Source organism: Oncorhynchus kisutch, linkage group LG5 (genome assembly GCF_002021735.2).
Source record: "Oncorhynchus kisutch isolate 150728-3 linkage group LG5, Okis_V2, whole genome shotgun sequence".
Taxonomy (NCBI): domain Eukaryota; kingdom Metazoa; phylum Chordata; class Actinopteri; order Salmoniformes; family Salmonidae; genus Oncorhynchus; species Oncorhynchus kisutch.
Genome location: NC_034178.2, coordinates 75,441,354 through 75,453,690, shown reverse-complemented (window position 1 = coordinate 75,453,690; position 12,337 = coordinate 75,441,354). Strand labels below are relative to the sequence as shown.

The 12,337-nt window shown below is 44.6% G+C and overlaps 1 protein-coding gene across 1 annotated transcript; it reads left to right on the top strand.

Moving 5' to 3' along the window:
* Positions 1–8,870: 8,870 nt before the first annotated feature.
* LOC116374127 (keratin-associated protein 4-12-like) lies at positions 8,871–11,866 on the top strand. The gene is made up of 2 exons (XM_031823926.1): positions 8,871–8,883; positions 10,752–11,866. The coding sequence occupies exons 1-2, from the start codon at positions 8,871–8,873 to the stop codon at positions 11,864–11,866; spliced, it is 1,128 nt and encodes a 375-aa protein (XP_031679786.1).
* Positions 11,867–12,337: the final 471 nt, after the last annotated feature.

Genomic DNA, 12,337 nt, shown 5'->3' with positions numbered 1-12,337 from the left:
GAGGAGGTTCAACAACTAGGGACAAGTATGCATTACACGCTTGGTGAGGAAGTTCAACAACTAGGGACAAGTATGCATTACACGCTTGGTGAGGAGGTTGAACAACTAGGGACAAGTATGCATTACACGCTTGGTGAGGAGGTTGAACAACTAGGGACAAGTATGCATTACACGCTTGGTGATGAGGTTCAACAACTAGGGACAAGTATGCATTACACCCTTGGTGAGGAGGTTGAACAACTAGGGACAAGTATGCATTACACGCTTGGTGAGGAGGTTCAACAACTAGGGACAAGTATGCATAACACGCTTGGTGAGGAGGTTGAACAACTAGGGACAAGTATGCATTACACGCTTGGTGAGGAGGTTGAACAACTAGGGACAAGTATGCATAACACGCTTGGTGAGGAGGTTGAACAACTACGGACAAGTATGCATTACACGCTTGGTGATGAGGTTCAACAACTAGGGACAAGTATGCATTACATGCTTGGTGATTTGTGACGCTGGCAGCGGAGCCAAACAAACTATCTTCGGGCGGAGGATCCTCTTTGACCTTGCTGTTTGTTGGTGACGTGTTTTCAATCTCCGAGTGACCAACTCACTGCAGCAGCTAGCTAGCTACATATTATAACACCATATGTGATTTAACCGAACGTTTCTGGTATCCATTATACTGGTCGTTCCAAGTTTACCAATCAGTTTGGCGATACTGTCTCGTAAAATGTTCTTCAAATCAAATCCAATTTTATTTGTCACGTACACATGGTTAGCAGATGTTAGTGCGAGTGTAGCGAAATGCTTGTGCTTCTAGTTCCGACAATGCAGGAATAACCAACAAGTAATCTAACTAACAATTCCAAAACTACTACCTTATAGACAAGTGTAAGGGGATAAAGAATATGTACCTAAAGATATATGAATGAGTGATTGTACAGAGCGGCATAGGCAAGATACAGTAGATGGTATTGAGTGCAGTATATACATATGAGATGAGTATGTAAACAAAGTGGCATAGTTAAAGTGGCTAGTGATACATGTATTACATAAGGATGCAGTAGGTGATATAGAGTACAGTATATACATATATGAGATGAATAATGTAGGGTATGTAAACATTATATTAGGTAGCATTGTTTAAAGTGGCTAGTGATATATTTTACATCATTTCCCATCAATTCCCATTATTAAAGTGGCTGGAGTTGAGTCACTGTGTTGGCAGCATTACACCCATTACACCCCAGTTGCAAAGAGTCGTTTTTTTTTAGAAAATGCTCCCTTTTTCTTAAAATAAAATCAATTTCTCAATGGAAGTGTTCCAACAATGTGTACGCCACCATCTTGTCTGTTTCTCTCATTGTTGGAGAAAGGTGTCTGTCATCTTAATATGCAGCACTTTGGGGTGGACCCAACTGTCTCGATGAGAGATGGCTCGATGAGATGTCTCGATGAGAGAGGGCTCGATGAGAGAGGGCTCGATGAGAGATGGCTCGATGAGAGATGTCTCGATGAGAGATGGCTCGATGAGAGAGGGTTCGATGAGAGATGGCTCGATGAGAGATGTCTCGATGAGGGCTCGATGAGAGAGGGCTCGATGAGAGATGTCTCGATGAGAGAGGGCTCGATGAGAGATGTCTCGATGAGAGAGGACTCGATGAGAGATGTCTCGATGAGAGAGGGCTCGATGAGAGATGTCTCGATGAGAGATGGCTCGATGAGAGAGGGCTCGATGAGAGAGGGCTCGATGAGAGATGTCTCGATGAGAGAGGGCTCGATGAGAGATGTCTCGATGAGAGAGGGCTCGATGAGAGATGTCTCGATGAGAGAGGACTCGATGAGAGATGTCTCGATGAGAGAGGGCTCGATGAGAGATGTCTCGATGAGAGAGGGCTCGATGAGAGAGGGCTCGATGAGAGAGGGCTCGATGAGAGATGTCTCGATGAGAGATGTCTCGATGAGAGATGTCTCGATGAGAGAGGACTCGATGAGAGAGGGCTCGATGAGAGAGGGCTCGATGAGAGATGTCTCGATGAGAGATGTCTCGATGAGAGTTGTCTCGATGAGAGTTGTCTCGATGAGAGAGGGCTCGATGAGATGTCTCGATGAGAGTTGTCTCGATGAGAGAGGGCTCGATGAGAGATGTCTCGATGAGAGATGTCTCGATGAGAGTTGTCTCGATGAGAGATGTCTCGATGAGAGAGGGCTCGATGAGAGTTGTCTCGATGAGAGAGGGCTCGATGAGAGATGTCTCGATGAGAGAGGGCTCGATGAGAGATGTCTCGATGAGAGAGGACTCGATGAGAGAGGACTCGATGAGAGTTGTCTCGATGAGAGATGTCTCGATGAGAGTTGTCTCGATGAGAGTTGTCTCGATGAGAGATGTCTCGATGAGAGATGTCTCGATGAGAGAGGACTCGATGAGAGTTGTCTCGATGAGAGATGTCTCGATGAGAGAGGACTCGATGAGAGATGTCTCGATGAGAGAGGGCTCGATGAGAGATGTCTCGATGAGAGAGGGCTCGATGAGAGAGGGCTCGATGAGAGATGTCTCGATGAGAGAGTGCTCGATGAGAGAGGGCTCGATGAGAGATGTCTCGATGAGAGATGGCTCGATGAGAGATGTCTCGATGAGAGAGGGCTCGATGAGAGATGTCTCGATGAGAGAGGGCTCGATGAGAGAGGGCTCGATGAGAGAGGGCTCGATGAGAGATGTCTCGATGAGAGATGTCTCGATGAGAGAGGACTCGATGAGAGAGGGCTCGATGAGAGAGGGCTCGATGAGAGATGTCTCGATGAGAGTTGTCTTGATGAGAGATGTCTCGATGAGAGAGGGCTCGATGAGAGTTGTCTCGATGAGAGAGGGCTCGATGAGAGATGTCTCGATGAGAGAGGGCTCGATGAGAGATGTCTCGATGAGAGAGGACTCGATGAGAGAGGACTCGATGAGAGTTGTCTCGATGAGAGATGTCTCGATAAGAGTTGTCTCGATGAGAGTTGTCTCGATGAGAGATGTCTCGATGAGAGAGGACTCGATGAGAGTTGTCTCGATGAGAGATGTCTCGATGAGAGAGGACTCGATGAGAGATGTCTCGATGAGAGAGGGCTCGATGAGAGATGTCTCGATGAGAGAGGGCTCGATGAGAGAGGGCTCGATGAGAGATGTCTCGATGAGAGAGGGCTCGATGAGAGAGGGCTCGATGAGAGATGTCTCGATGAGAGATGGCTCGATGAGAGATGTCTCGATGAGAGAGGGCTCGATGAGAGATGTCTCGATGAGAGAGGGCTCGATGAGAGAGGGCTCGATGAGAGAGGGCTCGATGAGAGTTGTCTCGAGATGTCTCGATGAGAGAGGGCTCGATGAGAGATGACTCGATGAGAGATGTCTCGATGAGAGAGGACTCGATGAGAGAGGGCTCGATGAGAGAGGGCTCGATGAGAGAGGTCTCGATGAGAGATGTCTCGATGAGAGATGTCTCGATGAGAGAGGGCTCGATGAGAGAGGTCTCGATGAGAGATGTCTCGATGAGAGAGGGCTCGATGAGAGAGGGCTCGATGAGAGATGGCTCGATGAGAGAGGGCTCGATGAGAGATGTCTCGATGAGAGAGGGCTCGATGAGAGATGTCTCGATGAGAGAGGACTCGATGAGAGAGGACTCGATGAGAGAGGGCTCGATGAGAGTTGTCTCGATGAGAGATGTCTCGATGAGAGAGGGCTCGATGAGAGATGTCTCGATGAGAGAGGGCTCGATGAGAGATGTCTCGATGAGAGAGGGCTCGATGAGAGAGGGCTCGATGAGAGATGGCTCGATGAGAGAGGACTCGATGAGAGTTGTCTCGATGAGAGAGGGCTCGATGAGAGAGGACTCGATGAGAGAGGACTCGATGAGAGTTGTCTCGATGAGAGATGTCTCGATGAGAGAGGACTCGATGAGAGATGTCTCGATGAGAGTTGTCTCGATGAGAGTTGTCTCGATGAGAGATGTCTCGATGAGAGATGTCTCGATGAGAGAGGACTCGATGAGAGTTGTCTCGATGAGAGATGTCTCGATGAGAGAGGACTCGATGAGAGATGTCTCGATGAGAGAGGGCTCGATGAGAGATGTCTCGATGAGAGAGGGCTCGATGAGAGATGTCTCGATGAGAGAGGGCTCGATGAGAGAGGGCTCGATGAGAGATGTCTCGATGAGAGAGGGCTTGATGAGAGAGGGCTCGATGAGAGAGGGCTCGATGAGAGATGTCTCGATGAGAGAGGGCTCGATGAGAGATGTCTCGATGAGAGAGGGCTCGATGAGAGATGTCTTGATGAGAGAGGGCTCGATGAGAGAGGGCTCGATGAGAGATGTCTCGATGAGAGAGGGCTCGATGAGAGAGGGCTCGATGAGAGAGGGCTCGATGAGAGATGTCTCGATGAGAGAGGGCTCGATGAGAGAGGGCTCGATGAGAGATGTCTCGATGAGAGAGGGCTCGATGAGAGAGGGCTCGATGAGAGATGTCTCGATGAGAGAGGGCTCGATGAGAGATGTCTCGATGAGAGAGGGCTCGATGAGAGAGGGCTCGATGAGAGATGTCTCGATGAGAGAGGGCTCGATGAGAGATGTCTCGATGAGAGAGGACTCGATGAGAGAGGACTCGATGAGAGAGGGCTCGATGAGAGTTGTCTCGATGAGAGATGTCTCGATGAGAGAGGGCTCGATGAGAGAGGTCTCGATGAGAGAGGACTCGATGAGAGATGTCTCGATGAGAGAGGGCTCGATGAGAGATGTCTCGATGAGAGAGGGCTCGATGAGAGAGGGCTCGATGAGAGATGGCTCGATGAGAGAGGACTCGATGAGAGTTGTCTCGATGAGAGAGGGCTCGATGAGAGAGGGCTCGATGAGAGAGGGCGGGGTACACATTGTTGGATTTCTTCATGGAGCAAAAATAATTATGGAGCATTTCCTAAATTCAAACAGACCGTCTGCAACAACAAAAAAATGACTCAGAAGTCATCCAGTAAAATACTACTTGAGTAAATGTCTAAAAGTAACTGATTTTAAATGTACTTTGCCATGCTGGAGTGAAAAATATATACATCAAATTCCTGATATTAAGCAAACCAGACAGACAGGGGGCACACTCCAACACTCAGACATCGATTAAGGTGTTTGTGTCCTAATAATTAATTACAACGATTGCTCTGAAAACTTCTTATTGGTGTATACTGCCTTCGAGTTTGACCTTTTACGCTGATCAAGACAAGCGGTGTGAGGTGGTTACTATTGTATAATCTGCCTACTGCCATCAGTTTTTATATCTAGTCATTACTGTGCATGTAAACATATGGTGCTAAGGGGTAACTAGCCCCTCCCTAAGAACAATGTGTAATTATTACTGTGCATGTAAACATATGGTGCTAAGGGGTAACTAGCCCCTCCCTAAGAACAATGTCTAATTATTACTGTGCATGTAAACATATGGTGCTAAGGGGTAACTAGCCCCTCCCTAAGAACAATGTGTAATTATTACTGTGCATGTAAACATATGGTGCTAAGGAGTAACTAGCCCCTCCCTAAGAACAATGTCTAATTATTACTGTGCATGTAAACATATGGTGCTAAGGGGTAACTAGCCCCTCCCTAAGAACAATGTCTAATCATTACTGTGCATGTAAACATATGGTGCTAAGGGGTAACTAGCCCCTCCCTAAGAACAATGTCTAATTATTACTGTGCATGTAAACATATGGTGCTAAGGGGTAACTAGCCCCTCCCTAAGAACAATGTCTAATTATTACTGTGCATGTAAACATATGGTGCTAAGGGGTAACTAGCCCCTCCCTAAGAACAATGTCTAATTATTACTGTGCATGTAAACATATGGTGCTAAGGGGTAACTAGCCCCTCCCTAAGAACAATGTCTAATTATTACTGTGCATGTAAACATATGGTGCTAAGGGGTAACTAGCCCCTCCCTAAGAACAATGTCTAATTATTACTGTGCATGTAAACATATGGTGCTAAGGGGTAACTAGCCCCTCCCTAAGAACAATGTGTAATTATTACTGTGCATGTAAACATATGGTGCTAAGGGGTAACTAGCCCCTCCCTAAGAACAATGTCTAATTATTACTGTGCATGTAAACATATGGTGCTAAGGGGTAACTAGCCCCTCCCTAAGAACAATGTGTAATTATTACTGTGCATGTAAACATATGGTGCTAAGGGGTAACTAGCCCCTCCCTAAGAACAATGTCTAGTTATTACTGTGCATGTAAACATATGGTGCTAAGGGGTAACTAGCCCCTCCCTAAGAACAATGTCTAATTATTACTGTGCATGTAAACATATGGTGCTAAGGGGTAACTAGCCCCTCCCTAAGAACAATGTCTAATTATTACTGTGCATGTAAACATATGGTGCTAAGGGGTAACTAGCCCCTCCCTAAGAACAATGTCTAATTATTACTGTGCATGTAAACATATGGTGCTAAGGGGTAACTAGCCCCTCCCTAAGAACAATGTCTAATTATTACTGTGCATGTAAACATATGGTGCTAAGGGGTAACTAGCCCCTCCCTAAGAACAATGTCTAGTTATTACTGTGCATGTAAACATATGGTGCTAAGGGGTAACTAGCCCCTCCCTAAGAACAATGTGTAATTATTACTGTGCATGTAAACATATGGTGCTAAGGGGTAACTAGCCCCTCCCTAAGAACAATGTGTAATTATTACTGTGCATGTAAACATATGGTGCTAAGGGGTAACTAGCCCCTCCCTAAGAACAATGTCTAATTATTACTGTGCATGTAAACATATGGTGCTAAGGGGTAACTAGCCCCTCCCTAAGAACAATGTGTAATTATTACTGTGCATGTAAACATATGGTGCTAAGGGGTAACTAGCCCCTCCCTAAGAACAATGTCTAATTATTACTGTGCATGTAAACATATGGTGCTAAGGGGTAACTAGCCCCTCCCTAAGAACAATGTCTAATTATTACTGTGCATGTAAACATATGGTGCTAAGGGGTAACTAGCCCCTCCCTAAGAACAATGTGTAATTATTACTGTGCATGTAAACATATGGTGCTAAGGGGTAACTAGCCCCTCCCTAAGAACAATGTCTAATTATTACTGTGCATGTAAACATATGGTGCTAAGGGGTAACTAGCCCCTCCCTAAGAACAATGTGTAATTATTACTGTGCATGTAAACATATGGTGCTAAGGGGTAACTAGCCCCTCCCTAAGAACAATGTCTAATTATTACTGTGCATGTAAACATATGGTGCTAAGGGGTAACTAGCCCCTCCCTAAGAACAATGTCTAATTATTACTGTGCATGTAAACATATGGTGCTAAGGGGTAACTAGCCCCTCCCTAAGAACAATGTCTAATTATTACTGTGCATGTAAACATATGGTGCTAAGGGGTAACTAGCCCCTCCCTAAGAACAATGTCTAATTATTACTGTGCATGTAAACATATGGTGCTAAGGGGTAACTAGCCCCTCCCTAAGAACAATGTCTAATTATTACTGTGCATGTAAACATATGGTGCTAAGGGGTAACTAGCCCCTCCCTAAGAACAATGTCTAATTATTACTGTGCATGTAAACATATGGTGCTAAGGGGTAACTAGCCCCTCCCTAAGAACAATGTCTAATTATTACTGTGCATGTAAACATATGGTGCTAAGGGGTAACTAGCCCCTCCCTAAGAACAATGTCTAGTTATTACTGTGCATGTAAACATATGGTGCTAAGGGGTAACTAGCCCCTCCCTAAGAACAATGTCTAGTTATTACTGTGCATGTAAACATATGGTGCTAAGGGGTAACTAGCCCCTCCCTAAGAACAATGTGTAATTATTACTGTGCATGTAAACATATGGTGCTAAGGGGTAACTAGCCCCTCCCTAAGAACAATGTCTAATTATTACTGTGCATGTAAACATATGGTGCTAAGGGGTAACTAGCCCCTCCCTAAGAACAATGTGTAATTATTACTGTGCATGTAAACATATGGTGCTAAGGGGTAACTAGCCCCTCCCTAAGAACAATGTGTAATTATTACTGTGCATGTAAACATATGGTGCTAAGGGGTAACTAGCCCCTCCCTAAGAACAATGTCTAATTATTACTGTGCATGTAAACATATGGTGCTAAGGGGTAACTAGCCCCTCCCTAAGAACAATGTCTAGTTATTACTGTGCATGTAAACATATGGTGCTAAGGGGTAACTAGCCCCTCCCTAAGAACAATGTCTAATTATTACTGTGCATGTAAACATATGGTGCTAAGGGGTAACTAGCCCCTCCCTAAGAACAATGTCTAATTATTACTGTGCATGTAAACATATGGTGCTAAGGGGTAACTAGCCCCTCCCTAAGAACAATGTCTAATTATTACTGTGCATGTAAACATATGGTGCTAAGGGGTAACTAGCCCCTCCCTAAGAACAATGTCTAATTATTACTGTGCATGTAAACATATGGTGCTAAGGGGTAACTAGCCCCTCCCTAAGAACAATGTCTAGTTATTACTGTGCATGTAAACATATGGTGCTAAGGGGTAACTAGCCCCTCCCTAAGAACAATGTGTAATTATTACTGTGCATGTAAACATATGGTGCTAAGGGGTAACTAGCCCCTCCCTAAGAACAATGTGTAATTATTACTGTGCATGTAAACATATGGTGCTAAGGGGTAACTAGCCCCTCCCTAAGAACAATGTCTAATTATTACTGTGCATGTAAACATATGGTGCTAAGGGGTAACTAGCCCCTCCCTAAGAACAATGTGTAATTATTACTGTGCATGTAAACATATGGTGCTAAGGGGTAACTAGCCCCTCCCTAAGAACAATGTCTAATTATTACTGTGCATGTAAACATATGGTGCTAAGGGGTAACTAGCCCCTCCCTAAGAACAATGTGTAATTATTACTATGCATGTAAACATATGGTGCTAAGGGGTAACTAGCCCCTCCCTAAGAACAATGTGTAATTATTACTGTGCATGTAAACATATGGTGCTAAGGGGTAACTAGCCCCTCCCTAAGAACAATGTCTAATTATTACTGTGCATGTAAACATATGGTGCTAAGGGGTAACTAGCCCCTCCCTAAGAACAATGTCTAATTATTACTGTGCATGTAAACATATGGTGCTAAGGGGTAACTAGCCCCTCCCTAAGAACAATGTCTAATTATTACTGTGCATGTAAACATATGGTGCTAAGGGGTAACTAGCCCCTCCCTAAGAACAATGTCAAATTATTACTGTGCATGTAAACATGTGGTGCTAAGGGGTAACTAGCCCCTCCCTAAGAACAATGTCTAATTATTACTGTGCATGTAAACATATGGTGCTAAGGGGTAACTAGCCCCTCCCTAAGAACAATGTCTAATTATTACTGTGCATGTAAACATATGGTGCTAAGGGGTAACCAGCCCCTCCCTAAGAACAATGTGTAATTATTACTGTGCATGTAAACATATGGTGCTAAGGGGTAACTAGCCCCTCCCTAAGAACAATGTCTAATTATTACTGTGCATGTAAACATATGGTGCTAAGGGGTAACTAGCTCCTCCCTAAGAACAATGTCTAATTATTACTGTGCATGTAAACATATGGTGCTAAGGGGTAACTAGCCCCTCCCTAAGAACAATGTGTAATTATTACTGTGCATGTAAACATATGGTGCTAAGGGGTAACTAGCCCCTCCCTAAGAACAATGTCTAATTATTACTGTGCATGTAAACATATGGTGCTAAGGGGTAACTAGCCCCTCCCTAAGAACAATGTGTAATTATTACTGTGCATGTAAACATATGGTGCTAAGGGGTAACTAGCCCCTCCCTAAGAACAATGTCTAATTATTACTGTGCATGTAAACATATGGTGCTAAGGGGTAACTAGCCCCTCCCTAAGAACAATGTCTAATTATTACTGTGCATGTAAACATATGGTGCTAAGGGGTAACTAGCCCCTCCCTAAGAACAATGTCTAATTATTACTGTGCATGTAAACATGTGGTGCTAAGGGGTAACTAGCCCCTCCCTAAGAACAATGTCTAATTATTACTGTGCATGTAAACATATGGTGCTAAGGGGTAACTAGCCCCTCCCTAAGAACAATGTCTAATTATTACTGTGCATGTAAACATATGGTGCTAAGGGGTAACTAGCCCCTCCCTAAGAACAATGTCTAATTATTACTGTGCATGTAAACATATGGTGCTAAGGGGGTAACTAGCCCCTCCCTAAGAACAATGTCTAATTATTACTGTGCATGTAAACATATGGTGCTAAGGGGTAACTAGCTCCTCCCTAAGAACAATGTGTAATTATTACTGTGCATGTAAACATATGGTGCTAAGGGGTAACTAGCCCCTCCCTAAGAACAATGTCTAATTATTACTGTGCATGTAAACATATAGTGCTAAGGGGTAACTAGCTCCTCCCTAAGAACAATGTGTAATTATTACTGTGCATGTAAACATATGGTGCTAAGGGGTAACTAGCCCCTCCCTAAGAACAATGTCTAATTGCTGACACAAAACAGCAACATTTGGAGAAAAAAAAAAGGGGTCATTTTTCTATTGTATTATTGACTGTACTTTTGTTTATTCCATGTGTAACTCTGTGTTGTTGTTTGTCTCTCACTGCTCTGCTTTATCTCGGCCAGGTCGCAGTTGTAAATGAAAACGTGTTCTCAACTAGCCTACCTGGTAAAATAAAGGTGTTCTCAACTAGCCTACCTGGTTAAATAAAGGTGAAATTAAAGTGAGGGCTAACTGTGAGAGGGCTAACTGTGAGAGGGCTAACTGTGAGAGGGATAACTGTGAGAGGGCTAACTGTGAGAGGGCTAACTGTGAGAGGGATAACTGTGAGAGGGCTAACTGTGAGAGGACTAACTGTGAGAGGGCTAACTGTGAGAGGGCTAACTGTGAGAGGGCTAACTGTGAGAGGACTAACTGTGAGAGGGCTAACTGTGAGAGGGCTAACTGTGAGAGGGCTAACTGTGAGAGGGCTAACTGTGAGAGGGATAACTGTGAGAGGGCTAACTGTGAGAGGGCTAACTGTGAGAGGGATAACTGTGAGAGGGCTAACTGTGAGAGGACTAACTGTGAGAGGGCTAACTGTGAGAGGGCTAACTGTGAGAGGGCTAACTGTGAGAGGACTAACTGTGAGAGGGCTAACTGTGAGAGGGCTAACTGTGAGAGGGCTAACTGTGAGAGGGATAACTGTGAGAGGGATAACTGTGAGAGGGCTAACTGTGAGAGGGATAACTGTGAGAGGACTAACTGTGAGAGGACTAACTGTGAGAGGACTAACTGTGAGAGGGATAACTGTGAGAGGGCTAACTGTGAGAGGGATAACTGTGAGAGGGCTAACTGTGAGAGGGCTAACTGTGAGAGGACTAACTGTGAGAGGGCTAACTGTGAGAGGGATAACTGTGAGAGGGATAACTGTGAGAGGGATAACTGTGAGAGGGCTAACTGCGAGAGGGATAACTGCGAGAGAGATAACTGCGAGAGGGCTAACTGTGAGAAGGATAACTGTGAGAGGACTAACTGTGAGAGGGATAACTGTGAGAGGGATAACTGTGAGAGGGCTAACTGTGAGAGGGCTAACTGTGAGAGGGCTAACTGTGAGAGGGCTAACTGTGAGAGGACTAACTGTGAGAGGGCTAACTGTGAGAGGGCTAACTGTGAGAGGACTAACTGTGAGAGGGCTAACTGTGAGAGGGCTAACTGTGAGAGGGATAACTGTGAGAAGGCTAACTGTGAGAGGACTAACTGTGAGAGGGCTAACTGTGAGAGGGCTAAAGAGCACCCCAGGATTTTGCCGGCTATCTCGCAAGGTCGACGATTGACAACGGGTTAGTGTGTTGTTGAATGAAGTGCAAATGTTATCTCAAGCACCCAGAACTAAATCTCAAAATTGTATTACTGAAAAACCTGAAAAGGTTTATGGACTAGTGTACATTTTTTAATCTTGCGTTTTAATGTTTTGAAAAACTTGGTGGAATCTTCACCATATTGCATCCAACTGTTTTCGGATCTACAGGGACGTTGGTATGGAATTCAGCAACAGTGTTTGTAGTGATTGAAGTCTACAGTCCTCAAAGGCCTAGGTGGGGCCCAGTTGATGACTGCCTTGACTGTATGTGGTACATACTGATATTATGTTAATTATGATGACAGTAATCATGATCATTTTTAAAGAGCTTTTCATCATATAGCAGCGCTTTAATTATATATCACTTTTCCACCATGTTTAGACATGTGTGAGTGATGGGGTACGACGGTACGTTGAGGTCATAGGTTGCGTCCCAAAAGGCACCCTATTCCTGAC